This window comes from Rhea pennata, chromosome 3 (assembly GCF_028389875.1).
Source record: "Rhea pennata isolate bPtePen1 chromosome 3, bPtePen1.pri, whole genome shotgun sequence".
Lineage (NCBI taxonomy): Eukaryota > Metazoa > Chordata > Aves > Rheiformes > Rheidae > Rhea > Rhea pennata.
The window spans coordinates 17,520,557-17,547,989 of record NC_084665.1 but is presented as its reverse complement, the minus strand read 5'-3'; the positions used below and the strand labels follow the sequence as shown (position 1 = coordinate 17,547,989).

The window sequence follows — 27,433 nt, the reverse complement described above, 5'->3', positions numbered from 1 at the left end:
GTGGAGTCAGAAAAGAATGGCAGGACTATGTGCAAGCCTGAAAGCATGTCTCAGACTGGACTTCAGTCTCTTTCTAGAGATAGTGAGTGTGAGAACCGAGATGGGAAAGACATTCAGGATGGACATAAATGAGTGGTTTTTTGGTTTTTGGTTTTTTTGGCAGAGCAGAGATCATTCAGATAGGCCTCTTATCTAGGCTTATGTAGGAGTCGCAATGCCATTCATATTTTGAGCCATAATCAGTTCCCTCTCCAGGGGACACAGTATGTGTGGAGCAAAGCCAGAGGTTTGCTGAGGATGTCACTGGGCAAGCTCCTTCAGCCTGTGCTGTGCAGAAAGGTGCGCAGCGCTGTCGGTGTTGCCTCTCTGGCCTTCAGATCTTAAAACGAAGAACGTTTTGCTGCTTTCAGTCAGCTGAGTCCTCAGCCTGAAGAGGTGAGTGAGCTCCATAGGCGGAACAGCGGGAAAGTGCTGTGAGGTCTGGGCTGCACGGCAGCCGCGGCTGTCAGTGCGGTGGAGGATCAGGTCCTTCCAATGAGACCGTCCATGCAGCGGGTTTGTGCTGAGGGAACCGCAGGGGTTGCTTGTTTCCTACTCCAGAATTTTAATGATGCTGCACAGGTTTAACTTTGCCATTACGGGAAAGCGGTTCTATCTTGTGAACACAAGTGCTCAGCCTGGAAATCTCAAACCACCTTTATAATCTCGATCCCTGCAATAAAAGTCTCTAGATGGCAAAAACTGCAGCATGCCTGTCTAGCTTTTATGAAATCAAACCCTTAGGCAAAACTCACAAAAAAAAAAAACAGTTGGAAAAGAATGATTTTATTTTGAAGTACTTTGTGTTTTGCTGTGCATTAAAATACAGTTTGCTCTAATCTATTCCTATATTTGCAAGCAGAATCTAAAAGGAGATAACATGATCTAAAGAGCGCAGTGACTCGATACGTTTAGTATTACTGTACACTTGTAGAAGCCAAATGAAACGAGTGTTTTCAATTCCATGTAAATAAATATACATTTTAATAACAGCTAATGTCAGTTCCTAAAGGGAAGCACACTAGGAGAGTTCTTTAAAAGAAGATTACACCCTCAGTGCAAAATCTCTTCCCCAGAAGTGATTGAAAAGAAAAATGAACTTGCAAAATACCATCTCCAGTAGAAGAAAGTCTCAGTTCTATTTTGTTCTTCCTCCCTTAGGAAAGTGGAAAGACACTATTAAGGCATATCAATCAACTTCAGTGGCACTGTTAATGCCTAATATTATTATTTTGTTCATATTGGTGATTTATCCACATTTTATTTACATAGAACATCTTACCAGTGTCTGCTTTTCCCATGTGAAAGTTGTAATAAAAAAGTGCATGTTTTGAATAATGCATGTGCACAAAGTGCTTGGTGATACTTTAACATAATCTGCTATTGGCAGATTTACAAAGAAATGTAAAGAAATGTAAAGAAGATTCTGCCTGGGTAGCGCAACCCTGTATTCTTAGCTATAGTCAATAGTCCTCTTTGTCTATGTCTTGAAATCGTACAAGTGTCTCTCAGGAGAAGCGTGTGATGCAGCAGTGGATGAAGAATAAAGTCTAGGTGCAACTAAGCAGAAATCAAACGTGCTGTCCGATTCTGGTTTTGACCATGGCTCAGCACTGTTTGGATTTTGGGTCTTAGTTTGCCGCAGACACAGAGTCAAGCTCAAAAACTCTCCATGAGGGTCCTAGCATTTCCTTCATCTGTTACAGTTATTGCCTACTTAGCACAAAATTGTGCATAATGAATAAATACTGCCATATAGGACCCCAAAGAACCAGCTGTGTCATCAAGAGCATCTCAGTCACAGACACTGTGTTTTAGGTGTTTTATTTTGAAAGAAATGCTAAATATCTGTTGCACATACCAGTCTTCCTTCCCCCCCACCAACCCCAGCTACAAAACTAACTTAAAACATGTGGTAAAGACAAAAACTCCCCCACACAGTTGCCACAGGACAGCTGAAGACATTTCCAGTATCCCAAGTCCTGCAAAAGCAAGGTTTCAGTTGGAAAAAGCTCCCAGATTGCCCGGGAAGTAGAACACAACAAGCCTCAGAAAAAGACAGAAAACAAAGAAACTAAACGCAATTGAGCAGGAAACAAATGATGATTGTTACACCCTGTTCTGGAGAGAAAAGGGTTCCTGATTCCAAACTGGATGGTGAGGTTAACCCTGAACAAGGGAGGGCAGCGCATCGGCTGGACACCGGAGTGATTTTAATATCACGGGGAACATACTACCACGTATATCTTGTCTCTACCTGTGGCCAATCTCTTGTGCTTCAGAGGAAGGTGCGAAAAAAACCCAAACCCCTTGGAAAGCACGTTAATTAGTAGGAGGAAAGAAAATCAAGTAAACTTTTCCTAGTGCTCTGAGGGCTTTAATGCATAAACTATAAATAAGGTATGAACAAATGCTATCAACAAATAACTTGCTTTCAACTCCCTGCTCTGCAGATACCAAGAAATTGGACGGCTCAGGATTGGAGAAACTCCAAGTATTCCACTCCTTCATATAAACCCTTCCATAATTTATCATCCTCATTTTAAAGCAATGCGGGATCCTTGCTCCCACTATCTTGTAGGTAGACTGTTTTGGTTTCATTTTTGGTTAATTAGGACCATTTTTCCAATTTATAGTCTAAATTTTTTCTTCATTCATTCATATTCATTTGATTTTTGTGCCAATATTATTCTTAAATTAATTATTCTATTTTATTGATATGTAACTTTCAAATCTATTTATAAATAGTTGTGATAATGGTGATGTCACCAAGAAAGCTCTTTAGTTTGGAAAAACAGAATTTGGACAGTTCACATCTGCCAGTCAGTGGTAACTGTTGATAACTGTTATTACTGTGATTACTTCTGGAAATTACATTTTTTGGATAGCACTACTGAAACACTCAAATCATCTTAAAATGTACCCCTTAGGACAGTTAGAAGTGAAAAGATGATATAAATGAGGCCAGAATTAGCATTTTGGAGTCTGGGGCTCAGTTTTCCCTTTGCACGCACAATCTGTATGAGCTCTTTGGATGAGAACCAGTGTGTACTTTTGAAATGAATCTCCTGACCATTACTTCACACTGCACTTTGATTCCCACCGTGGTGCAATCTTGGAGCATGTGAACTTTCCAGAAGAAAATAAAAATGTGTACCTAATGCACCTTGTCTGCTAATCAGGGTTTATCTCCACGAGACTAGCCTAGAAATAAAATAAGAGCGAGGGCTATCCACGTGCGTGCTGTGAACCACCCATAAACATTGTGGACCTCGGGTCCTCAGCATCAAATATCTCAGTCTACAGCTCCGTTCCTTCTGGGTGCTACTTCTTGGTAAAGTAGAAGCGGCCTTGGATGTCCTGGCTGGCCACAGCAAGTGAGTTCAAGGGTTGTATGTTCATGTTTGCTGTTTGTAAGACAGGATAGTTTGCCTTTTTTTCTTGAGATCATTGGAAATATCAGGCACTTGTGTTATTCACATATTTTAGTGATGACTGCAATTTTAATACCCTTTTCTAGTTTGTGGCACCAGAAATTTCCCATTACCATTAATTAGCAGGCAACAAAACAGAAGAGGAAAGAACAGAGGGAAAAGGGAACTTAGCCAGTGACAAAGTTACTGGGGGAAAAAAAAGATTTTAAAAAAAATCAAAACCACTTAAAAGTTTGATCTGCAATTAACAACAATTTTTGAATTGAAAGGCTTTATTTCAATATTTTACAATACAGTTCTTAAATCTTCCACAAGAAATATTAATGAATATATTTTTTAAAAAAAAATATAAGAACTATTATATAACAGAAAGCTGTATCTTAAGCATTTCATTTTAGGTCAAATATGATATTTTTTACTTCATACAGAATGTATTGTTTCCTAGATTTTTCTCTTCCATTTTTCAGGTAAAACCCTAAATATTCTGACTTACCTTGAAAAAAATTTTCTTACAGATTTTCAGCTCAATCACTAAATAGAAAAAAAATCCACCATTTCCCAAGCTATCCACCAAACCGCTGGAAAACAGCCACAGAAACGTGAGTTTACTTTTAAAAGAAAAATCCTTGCATAACCTCAATACGCAGCGCAAGCCCGCTGTGGTTATCCTACATGGCTGGAGTGCAGCTTTGAACCCTGGAACAACAGTCTTTGGCGCAGTAACACATCACGAATGCTCTTGCTTTTGGCGCCGGGGTCTGGCAGAGCCGTTCTGCGGGGTGCCTCTCGCTGCGACGCCCTGGCAGGAAGGGGTTTTGCAGCTTCAGGCACCTCTCGCCTGCGCAAGCGTCTCTCCTTGAAGGGCAGCCACCATACAGGACCAGGTTTCTCACACAAGTGTGTTGAATATATTCATGTGTTTTAAAGCATTCCTCTTTACGCTGAGTAAGAGTCAGTTAATGACGTTAATGAGCCCTTTTAACAGTTTGACAATAGTTCCAAATTTTGCTGTTTTCTTTTTATTTTCTCTCTCTCTCTGCTGTGAAGCAAGGGTAAATTTATCTGCAAAACTTTTTTTATGGTTGTGGCTGAAAGAATTAAATTTGGTAAATCCCTTTTACCCAGCAGCGAGAAATACTTTTCAAAAAGTATTGAAAGTATTTTCAAAAGTTGTGCAAAACTCACCTGGTTTCTGGTTCCTTCCCAGCTCCAGCAGGGTTTTCTCTGAGATCTGCTAGAGGCTGCAAATCTTCAGCAGAGGCTGCAAATGGAATAATTTTACTGCCTCCAGAGAAGCACAAATTTCTGGTGTCAGAATCTCATTGATTTGCTTCAAGTTCATTAACAAAAGTCACACGGCGCCCAGTCTGGGTCTTCATTTGTCTGAGCTCGCACCCAAGAGTGAGCGCAAATAGCCGCAACGCCAGCCCCTGCTAGATATTTGCTGTGCACCAGGTTCTTTATTCCCCTGCAGCCATTTGACCCCTGACGAGCTGATTATGGAGGGTTACCCAGCTCTGCAACCATAATTCCCCAGCCTGCCTATAGGAGTAGACATACGTGATTAATTGGACAGCGACAACTAAATAATACAAGATTTGAGGCCACAGAGCACCTGTTCCCCAAAAGACAGGCCGCTCGTTTCAGATCCTTGAAGAAAAGCAAAAACGTAATACCTAACAACATTTCCAAAAAGCCTAACTTTTTCTGTAGGCCGCTAATAGAGCAGATGATAAAGAAGAAAAAGAATTTTTTTGTTGGTTTTGACTTCCCATCGTTTTAATCAGCACTCTCCTTTCTTGACGAAAATACCGAGGGACCTGGGCTGGCTTCGGGCAGCCGGGGGAGGAGGCTGGGACTCGCGGCAGCACCTTCCGCCGCCCCGGCAGCGCTCGGGCAGGGGCTCAACGCGGACGCCGTGCTCTCAACGTGTTCCTAGTGTTATCCTCTGCCTATTCAATCCATAAGGGTTATCACGAAGGCATCGACAGAGGGTGTGAGAGGCGAGGCGTCCTTTACGTTCAGGACTTTCCTCTTGCAAAATCAACGACAGAGGAAGGGAATACGAAGGAATGAAACGACGTATGCTGAAAGTGTATGAGCGAAGCACGTGTTATGTTGCGGGTCTTCCTTTGCTCATTATTTCGTGAAATTTGGGCACTCCCATTGGAATGTCTCCTACCAGCTGCAGGGAAAGGCAGGGAAAGACAGCGATGTCGTTTGGCAGCCAGATTTTCCTATTACACTCAAAATAAGTGGTGGCAGAAGCCTAAGGAATGCTTTTTTCCCCTCAATGGCCCCACATGCTCAATAACACCGGTTCTGAGATTATATGCATTTTTCTGGGCCGAAGCCGGCGGCGAGGGTGCTGCCGGCGACGCTCGGGCAGAGCCGTCAGCGGCGGCAGAGCTGCGTGGCGCCGAGCAGGAGGACTTTTTACTCCTTTTCCCCGCCGTGGTCATGTTCTGCTGTTGATGGCAACCCAGCCGTGTTTTTTATGTGGAGCCCTGCGATCGGTAGTTGCGGATCCGGTATGTGCGGTGGAAAAGCATTTCACCGGCGCTTTCTTCTTCTGGGTGTCAAAATACACTAATGAGTTGTGTAATTTGATTTGCGGTGTATCTCCCTTTTGGAATGTATTATTACATTTAATCTAGCACTGTGGTAAATGTTTGGGGTTTATGCTGAGCACACTGCTTGCATACATTCCCTCCCTGAGATTTCACACAAATATGACAACCTTTCCAATAACAGCTCTAGGAACATGGTGTTTCAAGTTTTATTTTGTGTTTTTTTTTCTACTTCCTTTTAAATTCTCAGACATTTCTCAAGTTTTACAAAGAAAGCATCTCTTTATACCCTTGTCATTCATAAATAAAAAAGTGAACATGCTAGGTCAATGCGTGGCACAAATTGATGGTGTTTTAGTAGGAAATAGTAGTATATCTAGAAATTCAGAAATGCTATTCCTTAGATTATTACTTTTTCAGCATATAAACTTGCTTTCTTATTAGAGAATATTTAATACTGATTTCTCAGCATAATTGCTATGCTCCATCTGATATCATTAATCAATTCAGAGTAAATCTGCAGCAGGAACCACTGCTGCTGCCCTTTTAAACTATCTGTATTTAAAACTCATAATCCAGGCATCAACTTTTGTCCAAGGACATACAGAAAATACTTGTTTCCTTGATCTCCACAAGGCACTTCTGAGGACCTTTTGAAAAAGCTAAGCTGAGGAGCTTATGTGTTTTCTTGGAGATACTCAGACCCTCAGCATGGACCTTATCCAGGGTAGCTCTGCCTGAGCATGGGAGACTTGACCCCCCGAGACCCACCAAGTCTTTCTAGTGATATATTTAGTCTTTTGCTCCACAAGCACAAAAACCTGGAGATGTGTGAAAGAATTTGAAAGCATACAGTAAATCTTTACTGACCTACAGACAGATATCCTGAAGTGAATGTGCATCTGCTCTAGGGTGGGAAATAAAATATTCTTTTTTTTCCTCAATTTTCTTAGAGGTGAAATGATTATTTGAGAAGGAGGAGAAAGAGTAACAAAATGACATATTTGCAGCTGTAGATGACAGAAATGATATTAAGATGAACGTCTGCCTTTTTGCTGAGAGTGAATCTTTTCTGTCAGACTCCTATAAGGGTTCACTCATGTGTGGCACTGTCTTCAACTTTGCACCTGGTGTTAAGTGTAAGTGTATCCCAACTCCTCTCAGCAGCAACAGCTGGAATGTGTAATAGAAATGCAATCCAAGACTCATATAGCACAGGAGAAACCATAACCCTGGTCATGGTCAGTGATCAGACTGCTTATAGTTCTTTTTTTTAATACACATTTTTCCAATGCTACTGACGAGCAGAGAGCAGCAAATGCAAAATACCGTGCTTCCAAATGGGCTGATTTCAGTGCAATCTGCTCGTGCTGACTAGTACACAGAAGGGTCTTGCTGAGCCAGCTGAACACGGGTTTCCCTAGCCCGTTCTGACTGTCCCCCCCACTGAACTGGGATGTGCCCTGTGGCAAGTCTCATGTTTTTTTGCTCTTCTCGGACCTCCGGGAAGCATCAGGCCCCTTGCCACTTTTTTTGCAGGTAGGGTGTGACTTTTCCATCCACCCAGTTGCTGAGCTCATTCTGGGAAGTCTTCTGGGAATTTCTCTGCTATCACGTGTGGTTGCTTTAGCAATGCTCTACCCAGGTATCGGAGAGGTGGAGGCATCACGAAACTTCCCTCTGTGCCGCCGTCCTCTCTGCCATTAGCTGCATCCCCCTGCAGCGTGCAGAGGAGCAGCTCTGCTGAGCTCTGAACCTCCGCCTTCGAAGGAGCTGGGCTCACCTGTCACTGCCTGCTGACACACTTGCATTTTTATCACATTTTCTGAGATATGTTTTTTGCTGTGTTCCCTCAGCAAGAAGCAGCTTTTCTCTGTGCAGGCCGGACATCATGCTGCCATTTACACTCAGGAAAAAAAGCAGACGTTACAGTTTGCACTTCAATAACGTCTGTGTAGTTGAACAACTCAGCCTGCAGCTGCGTGGGGGAGTGGGCGCTGGGGAATGTCGTTCCCAGAGTAACTCCTTCTCCAGGCTCCCCATGCTATTCAGACAGCCCACACCGGGCCAGCCTTGGCTACGGGTGGCACTGCCCATCAGCCAAGTGACAGCAGCGTGCCAGGATTCGCTCTGCCCGCTGCACGCTACCCTGGACGGTTTCGGGAATGATAGCCAATCTCGATAGTCCCATCCTCTGTGAGTTTTAACGTGAATCTGAGCCAGAGCGGAGCAGCCAAAGCAGAGCTGGTGCTGCAGACGCGGGCGCCGCTGCACGGTGGCCCTGCCTCCCTGAGGCGCCTGGTCTAACACGGCTTTTTCCTCCTGCCTTGGGCTCCACAGCCATCTTCTGAGCTGCTCTCCCTTGCTCCACAGCCCCTCCAGCATTTCCCACAGACAGAGGTGACACGCAGCACCGTGGCACCTGCCCCTTTGGCCGCCCATGTGCCCAGCGTGCTGTCCCACACCAGGGGCTGCCAATGGCCGCGTGTCCCCAGGTGATGGCCGGGGCTGACGGGGCAAAATTTCCCTTGCTTGCGGGCACCAGAAATGTGCTCCTTGACGCTGGTGGTGCGTTTTTCCATAGATCAGGATGTGGGTGAGGTACCTTGATATTGGGCCGTCTCTTGGGGAGAGCTGCTTGCCCACCGTTTTCCATGGCCTCGGTAGCCTGGTTGTGCACCTCTGCCGTTTAGGTAGCGGCTGCCCCCGTAGCCTGCTGTTATCACAGCGTGTGCTTGTCGTTTGTACGGCAGCCTTCCCAGCTTCCCGCGAGGCTGTGTTCCCATAGGCAAAACACCTGATTTCTACAACTTTCAGAAGTTTTCAGTGACTGAAATGTCTGCCAGCTCCTGCTGTCACAGCCCAGGTTTTCACATCCTTCTCTGAACCTGAGTCTCCAGCATGAAAGCCTATTGCATTGCCACAAAGCAAGCTCAGATGTTACTAGTATTTTTATCATCTCACTAGTATGAAGTGACTGCTGTGAAAGCCCATCATAACAAATTCCTTGGGGAGAAGGTGTGCTGAACCTGATCACAGGCGTTTGGGAAGTGAGCAGAGGCTCCTGCATGGGATCGGCCACTGTACCCGTGGGGACCCCACACCTGTGGGCTACGCCAGAGACAGCTTGCGGCTTGGGATACTGTACTGACAGCAGGCATCATAGGAGAGCGAGACACACGGGTTGCTGTGGAAAGGGATGCTGATGCAGCGCCCACAAGCTTTGCAAGGTCAAAAGTTCTTCAGTATAACAGGCAAACTTTCCTGAAATGGGAAGGTACAGGATTTGCTAATCCCCAATATTTTTCTAATTTAATTGAACTGTAAAGAAAAAGCTTCCTGCAGGACTGTGACACCTCACCTTCCAGAAATGAAAAGGAAAACAGAGGTCCAAAGGGATCTTTGGTCTTTCAACACCCGGCAGCAATTACCATTAAGCCAGAACCAGGCAAAGGCTGGGCAACAGCATAACCGAGCAGATTTTACTGCACAACACTCCCTGAAGTGCTAGGCCCTGCAGAAAACCTTGTACCATTTGCCCAAAAGGGCTCAGAGGTGAAGAGAAGCTTGGCTAAACACGCAGAGTCTGTTTTGCGATGTAAAGGCTATCACTCTCTAAACTGGAAGCAGCAGTAAGTCCTACACTGCTAGTGCTGTGTACATGCTTTCATTATGTTGCACTCAAATTTAATATTCTTCTATTAGATAAACAAGAAAAAGCTGTAGGTGGAGTCATTTCCACCTCTATCAGCGGTGGAAGCATATGGGTGGTCTACTTCCTTTAACAAAGAAGTCTGGAGGAAGAGGATACCAGCTTCTCCCGCCTCGCTCCCGGCACCGAAGGGGTTAACTGAGCGTGCCCCTGCAGGCACAGGAGGGGGGGGCCCCGAAATGCTCACCACTGCCCTTGGAGCCGCTGGGAGGCTGAAGGCGGCTGCTGGGAGAGGCCCGGGCAGCATCTAGCACGCGTGGCGCCCAGGTTGCAAATACCGCCCGCCGAAGGATGCACCAGCAGGCAGCGCCGCGCCGGCTGTGTTCAAAGCACTGGCTGCTGCAGGAACCCAAGGCAGCTGCTTTCTGCTTTAAGAGGCAAGGGGAGCTCCTGAGTTATTAATGCGGACGGGTTGAGACTGGCTTTGCCGCGCCATTGCGAGCTAATCCCGTTACAGAGCGCGATGAGGGATCGCAGGCACAGAAGCAGGCGGTCACGGGAGCCGGGTCCCGAGCGAGCGCGAGTGCCTGCTGGTTGCGAACGTCCATCCCACCCGGGACACTAATGTGTGCAGGACTCCTCTTCCTCCTCCGTCCGCAGGCCCCGCGCCGGGGTCTCCGCACCGGGGTCTGCACGTGCTCCAGGCGTGCGGGCGATTCCCACCGAGCAAAATATCTGTCCTAGATGTAGAGCCCCTTGTCTACACTCGTAGACGCAGAATGGAAAAATGAAGGTGAAATAAAAAAAAAAAAAAAAAAACAGAGCATACTTATGTGTGTCGGAGAAGAGGGGAGAGAAATATATGTGTAGGGGGCAGGAAAAGGACATTGAAATATTTTCTGTGATTAAAAAAAAAAGTCATTTCTGAAGTAAATGAAAACTGTCAGTATCCATTTCACAGTGCCTTTTGCATTTACCAAGAATATTGCAAAAGAAAAAAAAGACACAAAAAATCGGTATATTCTTAGCTTTTAAAGAGAGTATTTTTGATAGAATATTTTTATATTTCAGACTTTACTCATAACTTTTTATAATAGGTGTCCTGTACAGACAAGTGCTAAAGCAAGAGGCAGATGAGAAAGGGTTGATTCAAAGAGGGGTAAAAGGAAGAGAAAGAGCAAAAGTAGAAAAGCCCACAAGCAAAAAGAGAGAAAATGGGAGCATGCATGCTCGGAGAGCTGGTGGAGGAAAACAGGTGAGTAAGTGCACTACAAAGGTGCAAAGTGGTGCGGTTTTGTGGATAAATGAAGGAGGCCAAAGACAAGAAGGAGCTTTAATAACGGCAGAAGTGTTACTAGTGCCTTTTGGTCCTAGTGATGGACCTTCCTGCTCTGGGTGATTTTCCTGCTCTGAATACTTGGAAGGCGTGCAGAAGACACAGGCCTCAGCTTTTAAGGTACCTTCTGCCAGTATAAATGTAAGGTGAATACACATCCCTGGGTGGGTGGCCAGGCGGCAGGGAGCAGCCAGAAGCAGCCACCCTGGCCAAGGGCAGGTTGCTGTGGGAAAAGCCCTGCCCCAGGGCCCTGGTAGCCCCCAGGCTCATCTCGCTCCCCGGGAGCCTGCTGATCATGGCACCGAGGAGCTAACACCGTTGAAACGCTGCTTTGTTTCTGTGTCCCCGTTCTTAACAAGCAACGGGAACGCTGTAGCAGTAAAGAGCAAGCTACTGACCGTGTTGATTTCCCCAGCTTCACGCGTGCTCCCTTGCGCATCATAAGCTTGTGCATCAAACCTGCTGGGAAATTTTGCATGAGGCCAAAGGAGGCTCTGTGAAATTAAGGGCAGGGATGGCAATAGCCAGCACTTCAGCTGCTCTCTTTCATGCCGTCACTACCAGCTACTTTGGTTTTATGCTCACAGAGTAGGTGGGACAGTATTATTTCACATGCTTTTTGTTGTAAGTTACTCTGATACTGCATATGATCAAAAGCAATTTTGCAAAAGCACTAAGGGCTTGATCTCATTTTGCAGTATCTAACACGCTGCTTTGGAAAAGCATGTGTTGCATATACATGCGCACGTTTGTCAGGACGTGCAGCACTGGTGACCTCAGAGGAGGGCAGAACAGGTTGGAGGTAGTCCTCAGCCACTGCCGCCACTGCTGATTTTGACATGGGTGCCTAGGGAGCAGTGAGGGATGGGGGTCCCAGCACGCGTGTCACCGTGCAAACATAAGGTGGGCTGCGAGTTTCTCCTCTAGCTAGTGAAGCCGTTGGTATACCAGGCAGGGAGAGAGGACACTGTGAATGTGTTCGTGATGTTCGTTCCAGATGAGCTCTTCGGTGGTTGGAAGGACATGGATCAAAATGGATCGTTTTCATGAGAAGTGAAGGCAGAGATAGCGATAAGGCCTGGCAATGATGAGGCAGTTGGAGACTTGCTTCCAGCACTGGTAAGAGCGGTGCTGTGCCCTTGCTGATGACACAACACATCACAACGAGGTATAAATGCCTTGCCAGGAGTAAGGGACAAAGCAGCTGCTGAGCAGTTACGGGGGCAGCAGCTTTCTCAGCCTCCCCCTTGCCGTGCCGCCTCGCTCGGCTGCCGTCCCTCCCACGGCCCGTTAGCCGCCGTCCGCGGAGGAGTCGGCGTTGCCGTGCAAAGGCCGGCAGCTCAGTTGCAGAGCTCTGAAACACCTGCCCTTCACCCACGCTGCTATTTTCCGTGAGCTGGAGTAGAGAGGTGCTCACGTACTCTGGTTGCCCCCTCTCTGGGGCTTTCCGTGTCAGGAAGGTGGGTAATAGGCGGGGGTAAGTCATCCTCGGTGGGAGGGAGTGTTTTTGTCATGTGTTTTTCAGAATAGCAAGTTGTTCTGGTGCTGTTTTGTGATGGAGGGCCTCGTAGCCAAAAGGGCGTATAAACAAATGTCTGCTTGGAGTGGCTTGGCAGGGGCAGACACGGACGATTTTTCATAGGCGTAAAGCAAACGTTGCCTCTTCAGTGTGCAATGCTCTGCAGTGCAGAGGGCTAGCACACAGCTTATACGTCATGTCAGCCCCACTTTAAAGGTCATTTATTATGGAACCAGTCCTTGTGCTGGTTCTCTGAACAGGGATGAATATTATTCTCAGTGCAGGCCATTGCTCACCAGAGCCTCAGTTTAGAAAAATTTAACATTACTTTTTTATGAGCCTCGTTGGTGCAATTCTTTTCATTCCCCTCATAGGAATTATTTGTATAACCTTATTTAAAGAAGCTTTCTGCCCCCCCCCCCAGTGTTTCTTCAGCATTCACCAATATTCAAAATGAGGAAAAGTCTTTGAAAAAACCTCTCTAGGACTTGCCTCTGCTCACCTTCTTCTCTTTGTTGGCTGAAGAGCACAGACCTGGAAGATTTTCTACCAATAATGTCTGATTTGGGGGTATAGCCTGAAGAAAATCACTCTACTTCTGACATATGGCAGAAGCTCCTGTTAAATGCTTTCTCATATCTTGTTTTTCTGGATGCTATCCATTCCTCTGTCATTTGTGATTCCCCTCATGCTGCCAGCAGTGAATCCTTCTCCAGGCTCACTCTTCCAAAGACTGTTTATTTTTGTGGTCTTTTGGGAGATGGAGAGAAACCATGAGGGTAGGAAGGGTACCAGTGGGGACTAGACTTTGCCTAGCTAAGTACTAAGTAAAATATGGCAGACCCTCATCATATCTCATGCTAAACTGCTTCCTCAAACCAGTTTTCTAAGACTAAAGAGCTGCTAAAAACCTCAGATCTTCAAAGAAAATCTCCTCACACAAGTCCGTGGTTTCTGGCCACCTAATTCCTTAGGTTGTCTGAAGAGCCCAGCCTATGATGTTCTTCATTATTGTCCACACGCCACTGTTAATCAAAGCTTTGCAAAAGTGAGTGAAAGCGATCACAACAGCTATATAAGCAAAGGAGGCATGCATTATGCAAACCGCCTCGGCTCGCTCACAGCCTTAGGCACCACCATCTGTGTCTGCTAGGCAAGACGATGCTAGACAGTGTACTGAAGTCCTCTCTTGCTTTTTGAAAAAGTGCTTCAGGGTCCTTAATTACAAAGGAAGTAACTAAAAGCACTTAGGCTAGGATTCACATGGGACTTTTTAGTAGAAAAAATATATACATATATAAATAGGTATGTAGTTGTTAATGAATTATTCCTAAAGAATGAACAAGACAAAAGATTCCTGGCTGATTCTTTTCCTGACAGAAGCTAAGTGAGGAGCTCAGAAGCTAAGCTAGTGACCCTTTTTTAACTTGTGGTGACACATGTATGCTTGTCTGCTGCTTTTAACACTAAGCGATCCCATGGTGCTTTACAGATTACAGCTCTGACAGTGCAAGTTCTTTCCATAGTTTCCTCTTTCATGTCTCAGATACTTCTGGGACAAAACTTAGTGACGGTGAAACAGCCCAGCAAGGCTGTGCTAGATGTGAGGGGTGAGCTGTCAAAAGAGCAAATGATTTAACTGAAGTAATGAAGAGACCTTTGGGACCTTTATGTATGCTGGGAGCTGGCTGCCCATGATGTGCCCTTCAAGGTGAGTAGCTACCTCTGGCCCTTGCTGAGATGGGCTCAGCATGGAGGTTGCCTGCTTTATCCCCAGTTTTGCATGACTTCGTGGTGAGCCTGCTCATGGATAACAGCAAATCTCTTGCACTGATGCTGATTAACATTGAAACAGGACTGCAGCCAAGGCAGTCAAAATGGGAGGTCATGTGTGAGGAGCTGAGAATGACAATGCTTGTCCAGTTAACACAGGCGCACAAGATGTAGTGAAGCCAAGACCAAAGGCATAGCAATTTGATGACTTCTTTTTATTAGCAGCATGCTGTAGCACAGATGCTGAAGCATTAGTTATGATGGTGTTAGATGAATGGAAAAAATATTTTGCTGGCAGAGTGTTACCATGTGGTAAACAACACCTTTATGCGAAAAAATAGACTACTGTGTGCTAAAAAGCTTTTGTTGGTGACTAATGAGTCATTCAGTTGTGACTTCACTGGAATCATGTGAAATGATGCCACTGTTCAAGAGAGGAACGAGAACTGAGCCTAAAAGTGACAGTGCGGGCAGGGGTAGGAGCTGGAGGAAGAGAGTAGCAGTGCGGGGGTGAAGTGGTACTGGGTAGCAGGAGAAACTGAAGTCAGTGGAAAAAAAAAAACTCCAAAACTTATCTCTTGGTTAAGTGAATGTACAGAAATGCAGATATAGTCACACCAGCTCTGGAAAAAAAATCTACTTTAGCTAGAGTTTTGGCTAGTCTGGGCAAGTTAGCTCTGCTGAGAAATAGAATATATTAACCCAAGTAGAGCTTTAAGCAAAACCTCTGTTTCTGTTACCCTTGTTAACTTGATATTTTGGTATCATCTCTCGTGCCGTATAGACATACGCTGGGACCCCAAGATGGAGTGAATCCCTGTCTCAGTGCAGACCTTGACACAGGAATTAAAATGAAAGGGCTTTCCCTTGAAGTTGGTCAGGCAGGGCCCAGACAGTCCCTTTAGCATGTGATCCCATTTGAAAGCTGCCCTAATTTAGCTCTGCTATTCCAACCTTTTATGACTTGGCTTTCTCCAGCCCATATTTTTCTCTTTCCTCCTTGCCCAGCCTTTGCCAGGGTACTTGAGAAAGCTGGATGCCATAAAGTACGTAGGTGAGTTAAGGTGAAGCTGCAGGTGGCAGTGGGGGGTGAAGGAAACCTCTGAATTGAAATTATTTAATTTTATTAATATTTAAATTATTAAAAAATAGGATGACACTTTTTTTTTTATAACAAAGTAAATGAAAATCCAGGGAATCTGCAGGAGGCAGGGAGAGGGAGTTGTGAGTTTCACACTAATTTATTGCTGTCAACTAGCTTGAATAGCAACTGTTTTAAAGCAGAATTTTCTCATCTTGGGAAAAGGCCAGTTACCCTCACAATAATCACTCAAAGAATAACCAAAATGAGAGACAGAAACTGGAAAGCAGCATGAAAAGATACATGCACTCCAGTATACAAAGAACAGCAAGCAGATTTCTGACCTTCTCATTACTGATTTCTGAAGCAATATTTCTGAGGGACAGGGACTCTGTTTATTCATGATTTCAGTTAAAAGCAGAGCATTTCTAAACACAGGCAGTATAAACCATTAAATCTGGAAAAGTCCAAGATGGGGTAAACCTGAGGCAATCATCAGGAAAGAGCAGAAGGCATTCGGGAGGGACACATGCCTACTCATGTGGTATAGGCAAGAAAAGGAAAACCCAGAAAAGGGTAAAGTTGATTACTGCACTGCAGCTCACAAGTAGGCTGCGGAAGTGTAGTCCACAGATGACTGGCATGGCATCTGATAGAGCTGCTATCCTCTTCCCACGGAGAGCATATACACAGTATTTACACAGCTTAATCTTACCCTTCTCTTGCTTTTTCTTTAACACAGGCAACGAAGAAATAAAAACGTTGGCCTAAACTTTCCTTTAAACTTGTGTCTCCATAGGCTTTTCTGTGCTAATACCCATTGCTTGACCCTTGGGAGCTATATTATTGCCTAAAGGTCCCTTATAATATAGAATGTTAGCACTGACTATGAGGATGACAAAAAGCGGAAGAGCCTTTATAGTCTCATACTGCCCTGGCACCTCCCATCCACTCACAAAATACAGCATGTTCCCATCTGTGGTTGTGGAGTCTCCTTCTCTGGAGATCTTCAAGGCCTGCCTGGATGCAACCCTGTCTAAGGTGACCCTGCTGAGCAGGGAGGTTGGACTAAATGGTCTCCAGAGGTCCCTTCCAACCTTACTGATTCTATGATTCTGTGATCTGTGCACCGTTCTCATGGTGGGCAAGCTAATTTCTCCAAGAGCGTTGCTCTTTTACACGTGGGACCTAGTTGTGGGAGTTCAGATTGCCACAGCAAAATCTCAGATGACACAGGGCAAAGCCTACGTGACAGAAAAAAATACAGTATTTTAGTTATGACAAAGTTAAATGAGGTATTTATCTGCTGCATTAGGTCTAGAAACACATTTCAAATCTCATCCAGCATCATTTCTCTTGCAAAAAATGATACTTGATGAAAAAGTTTTCAATGGCTTTGGGGAGGAGGGAGGAGGGGAAGGGGAAGAGGAAGAAGCCTCTGCGGCTCCTTAATACTTCAAATCCCTTCCTGAGTGCTTTTCATCCCCAATTAAAGGTCACCTACTGGTTCAAGAACAACTGTTAATGAAGAGTTTAATTATCCCAATGACAGCTGTAAAATCTTGCTCCTATGCTTGAATACTTTAAAGCAACAAGGCCCAGATTTTCAAATAAGTAACTACTTAGTCTAAAAACTCCCTCTGATGGAGCGTGTGTACATGCAATTCATATCTGCATACACAATGAGGGATTATATATGCCCATATTAAGAATGCAATACAGTGAGGAGGTTTGTATGTGCTTACGTGACCATTTGAACCAGCTGCACTGTTCTTTTTCCATTCTTGGCTTGGGTGGTGGATGGGGGAGATGGTTAAATTATTCCTCAAGGATAAATCATTTTTGCATTATTAACTCTTCTTAACAACAAAGCTGCATAAATTAAATGTAAGATTATCTCCTGTGATCTCGGTGGAAGGATTAGGAGGGAATCTATGGGAAAGAAATGTGGTTAAATGATTTAGAGGCTTGGTAAGTGGGATACAGAGCCTCATCTTGAATTCCTAACAAGCGCAAATGTAGACCTGCCTTCTAATACGGGAAACCTGGCTGGAGACTCTGTGCAACCCCTATAGTGATGCGAAGGAAATATTTCATAATTCATTCTCTCTACTAAGTCAGATTTTAGTTTTTAATGATGCTTTTGGTCAGCTGCTTCCACTACCTTTAGCTGTGGTGGCTATTTTTCATGATGTGGGCTTTAGTCCATCCAAGCCAAAGGATGGACTCCTCTCTCACCTCCCTATCAAACACTGGCTGTGTGTTTCTAGGGGAGGTCAGATAGCCCTCTAATTTCCCACAAGATATATGCTGGGGGAGTGATGCTTCTGTCAGAGAGCTGGAGAAAAAATTTATGGTGTCCTCAAAAGCAGTAAATGCATTGCCAGGGTCATCTCTTTATGGCGTTCAGATAGCACCAAAATGAGCAAAGAAAGACAGCCATACCTTTAATCAGGGACTTTTCTGGGGCTGAGTGAACACTGGGACCCAGATGCAGGGTACCACGTACAGGTAGGAAGGAAAAGTAACCGGAAAGCATGACAGTATTTTCAGTTGGCAGTGGGCTACAAGCTAGAATTATGCCAAGGTTAACACAGTAACTCTTGTGTGCCAGAGCTAAGCAAAGACTCAATTTTTTTGTTGCCTGTGGCTCGTTGCTCTTATATGCACACATGCACATAGACCTCCCTATTTTTTTGAGCAGAAGACTCAATGAAGCAGAGCATCCAAGTCTGTGCTGAAAAAAATGAAGACTGCCTTAGCTTAGAAAAACTATTTTTAAATATATATTTAAAAAGACAAAAAGTTCTATCAATGGTTTATTTCTTATTCCGTAAGAAATGTGAATGGATAGATTAAGTTGGCTAAAACAAAGCCAAGTCAGTGCTAAGTTATCTAGGAGGTTTTGAACGTACCTTTTTGTGTTTTCTTACCTCTCCATGAGAATACAAAAGGCTTTTCTTACTGGAGTCTTTCATCAAGCAAGTTTCATTCATAGGTCACGATGACCCCGACTGTGGAGGCTGTGCTGCATAAATGGAGCTTTCCAGATAAGCAGTAACATTTATTGCTTACTTCGTCAGCATATCTCTAGCCGTACACTTGCTCACAAGGCATTTTGTTTAGATATTGGTTTTATTAAAACAGATTTAAGAAATGGAAATATAAAGCAGTTTAAAGATTACACACATAAACATGTTGTTCAGTGCTGAGAAAATCCACACCAGACACGAGCAGTCTTTTTATACATTAGAAGCATGAATAAAATGCATGTCATATTTACTTCTTAGACTATTTTCTTCAAAGAAAAAAATGCTACTTTAAAAACTATAAAATGACCAATGTCACACAAAGACCAGCAGACACGGGTCCTACCTACTATGCCCCTTCCAATTTGGAAGAAGCTTAAAATTAAAATGCAAAGAGTAGTGAAAGTCAAGGAGATATGAGGCCTCCAAGAGGAAAATTAAGTCTTGTCAACACAAGGTTTGGATCCCAGTTTTGGAGCTACTGCCATGAATTAGGCTGCCACAGGAGCTCCTGTGCACGAGCAGTACGTGTGAACAGGATAACATTGTCCTAAGCCCTCTCTTCTTCCCTTACAGGCAAATAGCAGTATTAGCATTTCTGTTCTCTCCTGGGAGGGACAAGATGAGGTGTCTGGTTATTCAGGCTCTATTTGCTGCTCAAGTATTACCCCTTGTCTCCTCTGGGGAATGAGCAGTGGGCTGGATGGCCGCATCCTTTGGGCCCTGCTCTGTCCTCTGGCTACAAGATGTGACCCTGCAATGTCTCTGTTCAGAGGTTCTTCTTCATAAAGCATGTTTAGCTAGGTCCTAATTCTGCAAATGTCACATGAAGCAGGCGAACTGTACCAAGCTCGTGTGCCCCATGTATCTAGGAGAGGATTTAGAAGACTGGCTTGTATGTGCTTTCTTGAACAACGTCTTAGGGAAGGGACCTAACCTTCACTGTATCTCAAAATAATACGATCCAACACAAACAGCATTTCATTCTGACATGCTTAGTCAGAGCGAGTTGTACTTGATCTAGAGGGTGCTAATACTATTCTTAATAGAGCTAATTGTTGAGTAAAGTACTTCTGGTGCACAAGGACTGAGGACAGGAAATAAATAGCTTACTATCTAAGATTGTGTGAAATATAGTCAGAAGAAGATTCGGAATGACTGCTCTTCAAAGGTTCTGCCATTTTTTATCATAGTTCCTTTGAAACTAATTAGGGCCCAGGCAAAAATGTGTGACATGCTACAAGAATTTTTTCCCATTTGTCAGTAAAAATGGCCCACCATTTGCCAAAGAACACCCCTAATTTTTTGGCCTAGGAATAGGCTCAAGGAAGTCTTTTTCCAGCGTGACTAAACTATTTGTCATTTCTGCTCATCATTCAAACACTTCAATTGAGACGATGATAGGTTTTAATGGCTTCATACTTCATTGCATGATACAAAATATTTGCAAAGAAGTGATTCCTCTGAGTAGTCAGAAGAGCTTCCCAGAGACAGACTGTCTTTCCTATTTTGCTCTTTGATTCTTCCTTCTCCTGACTCTTCAAGGGAGAATTACTTGCACTGCGTAATGAAAATCCCTTCCCTCTCCCAAACCACACTATCTTTGATCTTGTCTGTTTTATGAAGTAGATAGCTGACATTTTGTTCCCCAGCTAGGATTGAATGAGTAATCATCTCCTGTAGTTATTCACGTCAGGTTCAGATGCTAAAATGTGAAGCTGATGACAGGAGGAAATTACGGATGGAAGCAACAAGAATTGCTGCTGAAATTTTAAGAATTGTAGGCAGCAAAAATTCAAAGCTCACAGTTAACCAATGAATCAATGAATTCAGAAATCACAGTTAACCAATGAAGACTCCAAGGAGTTATAATCCCATGGGGGCAAGAACTTGAAACTGTCTGTGAGTCTGGGAATGAAGTCCAGGCTCCTGACCTGGCATTTTCTCTAAAGTTCCCCAGTGCCTACATATACTTGCACATACGTACACAACCAGCATAAGAAACCCTAAATCCTTGATGTGGTCTGGAATGGTTAACCTTCAAGAAGTTCAGTATTTAAATTAAGTTATTCAAAACCCCTGTAAAAGCAGGCTATCTCCAGTAAGAGGTTTTATTGCCTTTTTCTTTTCTGTGTGTTATTCAAACATATGCAGAAGACAGTTTCTTCCAGATCTTTCCTGGACCATCGGTGACAACGTGCACACGAAAGATCTTTTTTTTTTTTTTTTTTTTTTTTTTTAAAAAGAAAGGAATGGGAAAGAGAACTTTTAGATTTCACAAAACCTTTGGCTCAGGTTTTCAAAAGCTGTGTCTGGATCTGAAAGCCCTTGCGTAGCCCGAAGAGTACATAGCACCAATACTGCTCTACGGGAAACATGCCTGAGGAGTCACTTTAAAGCAGCACATTGGCCTGCGCTGGCATACCCAAAGGATCAACCTCACAAAAGCCATTCCAACCCAACCTTGTGAGCCCAACTTGAGAAAACATCCTTCTTGTTACAAAGGGCTTCTCCTGCTCTTATTCTTGCTCTTTCTCATCTTGAAAACAAAAACCCAAACTCCTTGATCCAAACTCAACTGTAATCCAGTTCTGTGACCCTAACAGTCTAGATCCACACAAATCCTACCCAAAGTGACACTTCTGTGCAGAGTAAGGCAGGTCCATACGGCGTTGAACTGCTAACACCAGTCTACCTGGAGATGCCTCCTAGTTATCTGCTGTGGCAAACAGAAATGGAAACAACACAATAGTCTCATTCCCAGTAAGCCTGTGCTGAAGGAAGAGTGTAAATTGGCATTCTGTCTCCTGTAACCCCAGGAGATCTAATTAATTAAAAAAAAGCTAATTACTTTGTCATTGTTACAGCATGCTTCACAGACAAAAAAATTAATTCTACATACTTTTTCTTTCACCCGTATATCGCCAGTACTTAATTCTCAGTAAGCAGCTAACATCTTCCTACAATGAAGTATAGTGGGAGCTACCAGTTTATACAACTCATTTATTTCTTGAGACAATTCTGCAACGACATTTTGGCGCATACTAAAGTTTTACTTTTTCATCCTTCAAGAACAGATGATGATTTTGTGTTATTTCTGATAGCTGTTCATTGAACAAAAAACCCCACAAAATGGAAATAAAAACATTTCCCCATAAAAAATAATTTTACATACTATGCTGAAGCCATTATTCAAATTCACAGTTGAATGTGATTATCACATTGCCTCAGACACAAATTCATGGAAATATTTCAGTTCAAATGATTCAGAGGAACCAGTGAATAAATAGTACCTTCACTGTTTTTTGATGCAGGAGTGTAATGGCCATTTCTTGTGTGGAAATTATGAGCAGATGAGGAGGTCTCTGTTCTATAAATCTGGGCTTGCATTTCGCAGCAACCAAACTTGCTCAACAAAATGAAGAAATCCCTTCGGAAAGTCTTTGTGAAAATGGCATAGAGGAAAGGGTTGGCACATGAATTGATGGGGTAAAACAAAACCAGAAGAATCTTGGATTTGGACACTGTGATGAGAGGAACCTTTAGTGAGGCAGATATTGCAAAAAAAGATATTGGCGCCATACAGAGAAAGTCTGTGAAGATCAGTATGGCCATGCGTTTGGCAATCTTGGTGTCACTGTTTGAAGAGATGACATTAGGGTTTCTCACAGTAAAATAGATGCAGATATAGCAGGCACATATGATCACAAATGCGAGTACATTCAACACTAAAAGAAATATAACATAAGCCTGAGAAAATGGGGTTTCTATATCCATGGGCAAACAGATGCTGACCTTCATATAGCTGCTGACTCCAAAGATGGGGAGAAGCGCAACCGTGAAGGCAAACATCCAGCCAAAAATCATTATAACCACAGCGTGACGAAATCGAACCTTGCGGTCCAACTGCATGGCGTAGGTGATGGTATGCCATCTCTCCAGAGTTATTGCAGTCAGTGTGTAGACGGAGAGTTCACTTGCAAACACCGTAAAAAATCCTGCAGCATTGCATCCTGCCCCAGTTTGCCAGTCTATGGCATAGTTATAATACTGGCTTTTGGTCTGAATATCTACAGATGCAATCAGCAAGAGATAGATACCTATGCAGAGGTCTGCAAATGCAAGATTGCACATTAGAAACCGAGGTACAGTGAGTTTGTATTGACTGCTGATTAAAATAACAAGGACAACAATGTTCCCAGTGATAGCTAAGATGCTGATAAACCATATCAGGACTCTGAGAATATTGTATCCCATGATGTCTTCACATGGATTGAAAGCATCAGGTTTAGGTGAACAAACTACATTAACTATTTCATTGCATAAACCATAGTCAAATTCATTCTCTGCTGGGTCAAAACCTATGCCATAGTAGGAAATATAATCTTCAGCCGCAGATCGTCTGTGCATCTTATCACCATGCTGTGCATCAAGGTCTTGCTTGGCCTGAGATATATTACATATTGGATGTAATTCAGTGCTGAAATTGTAAAAAGAGTAGAGTTGGAAACTAAGAGACACAGCAAGAGGCACACAACAAATGAGAAATCATGCAGTTTCCATTAACAACTCTGTCCTCGTTATCTGATTATAGAGACTACCCTGGAGCTTGAAATTAATAGGTTGACTGGTCCGTATTTATAAGGTATTACATGAAAATGTAAATAAATTGAAAGTATAGTAAAATGTAAGGGAAAGGAAAGCTTGATGTTTCTGTACTAATAGTCATGATGCAGTTATCCACCTGGACAGACACAGTCTGTAAGAGGCCTCCTTTATTTCAACTAGACTTCTCACATAATCTGTTATTGATAATGTGATTCTGCATGAAGGAAACATGATCATGAATCACTATAGAAGACTGAACTTTGAAGTACGATTCTATTCAACTGTGGCCACAAAGATGCTGTGTAATTATGATCTTTCTATTATCTATTAGTGTGACTCTTGAATTCCTTTTCCCCTGAAGTTTTTGGCAGTCAATGTGTCAATGAGTTCATTCAAGGCCTTTTTTTTTTTTTTGGTCAGTTGGCCTTTTTTAAATAGTTCTGGAATTTTCAGTAGAACAAGTAAACAAAGGAAAAGAGTTTGCTTCAAAAAAGAGAAAAAATATCTGTGGGAGATAAAAGCTTTCCTTTTTTGATAATTTGTGTTCACCTTTAGTTCTTAGAGGGTTAACTCCCCTGCCCTTCTCCTTCATGAGTAGGCCAATTGAAGAAACAAGAGTTTTTGGCTGCGATAAAAAGATGATCGGCTCCATCAAGGTAACAAACACCAAGGAGTGTTAGCAAATAAAGCAGCTGACAATGTGTTGTAAAACCACCACAGTTCAGCTCTGCCTACTTAGACGATAACAATGTAGCTGTATATTTTCCAGGACAGGGTCTCAGCATATAGCCTACCCTGACTTGCAGTACACATGACAGTACAGCTTTCTGGGCAAGTGAGAACTCTTTTTTGTAACCAATTTTTATCCTTTCACTTTGTACACCCATTACATCTTCCACTCCACCTGCAGCCCCCAAAACATAAATTTAAAGCATTCATCTGCAAGAAAGGAAAAACTACTGAAGGCCCAGCACCAGCAGCGGAGGATCAGTTCCCCACTTCCTGTGAGGCCTTGAGCATCCTCTATTATTGTCGGTATTTTTGCTTATCAGCCGAGCTAGAAATTTTCTGTGAGGTCAAATATGGACTGTGGAGGTCACAATACCATGAGCAAGGCACTACATTTGGTCCTCTGGGCTCTGCTAGCACGGGGAAGAGCGAGGGGCTGGCTGGTCAACGGAGTGGTAATTCCCAAGCGGAAAGGGAATGCATGCTTGGAAGGGGCAATGACAGGGGAGCGAGCCCCTCACGTCTGAGTGCAACAGGCACTCGTGGGCCCTGAAAGCTATTGCAATTGGTGTTTTCTAGTAAATGAACTGTTTTTAATCAAACATTTTTCAGGCATGAGTGGGAAAAAAATAACTTTTCCCATTACATCAATTGCACAGATAAGGCAGCTGTTTACGGCCAGTAAAATATTTCTGCTTATTATTGTTTACTAATTCTCATTATTATTTAACACCCAGAGGTCACAAACAAAATCAGAGTCCAACGAGGTTAGATGCTCTGTTTGTTCTGAGGACTGGTGCCAAGGAGTCTTCCTGCCGGTTACTTGCACCATGAACAGTTAAGATGGGCAGAGTTTCAAAATACTAACAGAAAGAAAAGCCTTCATCTAATATGGACAGCTCGAGACTAGCATTTATGGCTTTCTTGCCCTAAGATATTTGCCCTTTCTGCTGTACAGTCCACTGAGAGTAATAATTTAATACATCTTTGGTAAAGGATGGGTCCTTGCGTCTTTTTGAGACCATATGCATTTTAACAGCGTTCATTTATTCATGCTATCTGTAACCCTCTTTTTGGCGCTGCTCAAGTGAACTGTCTGAAAAATAAACTAGAGGAAGAACAACTTCTTTAACATTAAAATTGGCAGAGCACTCTGACAAAAATAGCAACCTCTGTACAAGCAGTCATTTTATGCACTTTGTCTGGATCTGGTGAAAGCAGGATCTTTTGTGCCGAGAAAAACACTCCACAGAATAAATAGTCTGTATCTAGATTCCATATTAGGTCTTATCTCAAATCAATTATGCTTACTGAAAAGTGACATCGAGTGAGTCGTGAGCAACTAATATTATATTCTCATGAAATGAGGCCCAAATATGTCTCCTGATGATGCCATGCTTTTTAAGAAGGGATTTTCAAGTGACAGGTCTTCCAAAGAGCAATGATAAAGTGTGAGGACAGATTCATATCACTGTAGTTCTTTTTGGCAGAAGGTGATCTTTATGACAGAGAAAGCCAAAAACCTGCTGAGGTTCATAATGGTCTATGCCAAGTCGAGGGTTTTAACATCCAGCCTCAGCACTATCCAAGAAGGATATTACTTCCAATCACAGAAAAATGTGAGAGGAGCTCAACATAGTACACTGGACTTCTCTTTTAAAAAAGGTTTTCATAAAAAATTAGTTTACCTTCCATTGGCTCAGCATCAAAATATTCTAGTATAATGAATCTGCAGATCAATATTTATCCTATAATTCTTCTTGGAGTGAGACAAGAAACAGGAAATTTGACTATGATGTTTTGTGTCTTGTGTCTCAGTTTTGCAGCCAGTCTGTGGTTCATGTGATGTCCTCCAAAATGCAGAAAACACTGCTGCTATAACATATCTAAGCTTCCCATTATCACAACAGAACCAGTTCACTGGTGCATATGGTTTTCAACTAGCTAATGGGAAGCTGATACATTAGTCTCAAGTGCTGCAGAAGCCTCAAAAAGGGGAAATTTCATGTAAATGGATCAGTCAGAAGAGGCTTCAGACATCTGCCTTAATTCCTTTTTGGAGTTGGACATCATGTGAACATCAAATGCCCCAGCAATCCTTAGAAAGGTACTTCTGGGGCTTCTCAGGTATTTTTATCCTCCTTGGATTATCTGGAAATACTTTGAGATCTAAACTACTAAGGGAGAATGAATGGGTCCTGTGAAGATGTAGATTAATGCAAGTCACATCAGCTCTCATGACAGTAACTGCTGCACTAGACCAGCACAACTCTTGCCAAAGAAACCATCAAAACTCTGTGATCAAGTACTTCAAACTATTAATAACTTAAAAATACCTGGGTAGTCTTGAATGCACATGCAGTATGTCATTGGGTCAGCTATGAACAAAAATGTTTTGAATGAAAGCAGGTGTAGCTACTATATGTATGACTAATTTCTGCCAATATGTACATTAATAACTTTGATGTTCAAACACAGGGCACTTCACCATCACCCTGAACTACAATACATCCAATTTGTATCTTTAAATCGGAGATAGGGTATCAGTCTTCCTCTAATTTCAGTACAAGACACATGACTGTATGAATGAAATGACCAATTTTAATTTTGATTTAAACTGGTTAACTGGAAAATTTATTCTAAATCATTTGTTTCAATAATTTTGTATTTATGCTTACTATTTTTTAGAACAGAGGGTTAGTAGCCTTAGAAAATACAATTCAGTTTTGTTCTGTTGATCAGGAAGATGATACACTCTACATGTGCACATTTATTCAAGTAATCATATATCAGAGCATATACTGATCTAAATGAAGTCTTAATTTTTGTACTTTTAACCCAATTGTGATGCATTTCTTTTACAAGACAATGATTACTATTTTTGTAATGATTCATGTCATAGTCTAGTTGCATGAAAATTTAAAGTTAAAATGTACTAAACCAGCATTCAATTGTTTTAGCAGTGAAACAAAATTACTTTGAATGTGCTGTACACAGAAAAAAGTTTATTTAAATGCATTTGTTGAACAGAGAAATTCATAATACTAGTCAGAGACACGAACAGATTTTTTTATGGCTACCTTGTCCTTCTAGATTTTTGAATGAGTCTCTCTTCTCTTTTACATTGACTTTTTAATAAACAAAATCCTTCCTGCTTTATCAACTATAATTAACTGGAATTTAATTAAATTAGTAGAATAAGCTGAAATGAAAAAGGCTCAGTCTTTGCACCTGCACAGCAGTTACTCTTTCAAAAGTCTTTTTAGCTTTTTAGCACAGAAATTAATATTAACTTGTCAATATTTTAAATTTCATTCTAAATATGGTTCCTTTTATGAAAAAAGGTAATGTTTCAAAATCTCTAAAAATAAAAACAGTTTTATTGATTCCACTAAAACTTAAGTCATTTTTTTCCTTCTCTTTGAAGGTTCTTTCATTTAAAGCACATTTTTGAGATAATCTGTATTAATGATATAAATGACATACTAATATGTGCTTATATCTTAAATTGCAAAGAGCCTCTCTCTTAGAAGAGAAGCAGCAGCACCAAATGCCACCTTCCAAGAACAGAAGTCAATCACTTGAAGCAGGGATTACAGCAGGCTTTGGGGGTATTCTATAGTTCACCTCTCTGAAATAGTGCATTCAATATGGCTTAGAAAT

At 42.7% G+C, this 27,433-nt stretch overlaps 1 protein-coding gene across 1 annotated transcript in view; it reads right to left on the bottom strand.

Moving 5' to 3' along the window:
• Positions 1-20,692: 20,692 nt before the first annotated feature.
• The window catches only part of FSHR (follicle stimulating hormone receptor), a 91,822-nt gene continuing 85,081 nt past the window's right edge, over positions 20,693-27,433 (bottom strand). The window contains 1 exon segment of the mRNA XM_062571703.1: positions 20,693-22,913. Within this exon segment, the coding sequence (XP_062427687.1) occupies positions 21,686-22,913 (1,228 nt within the window). The 3' untranslated portion in view covers positions 20,693-21,685.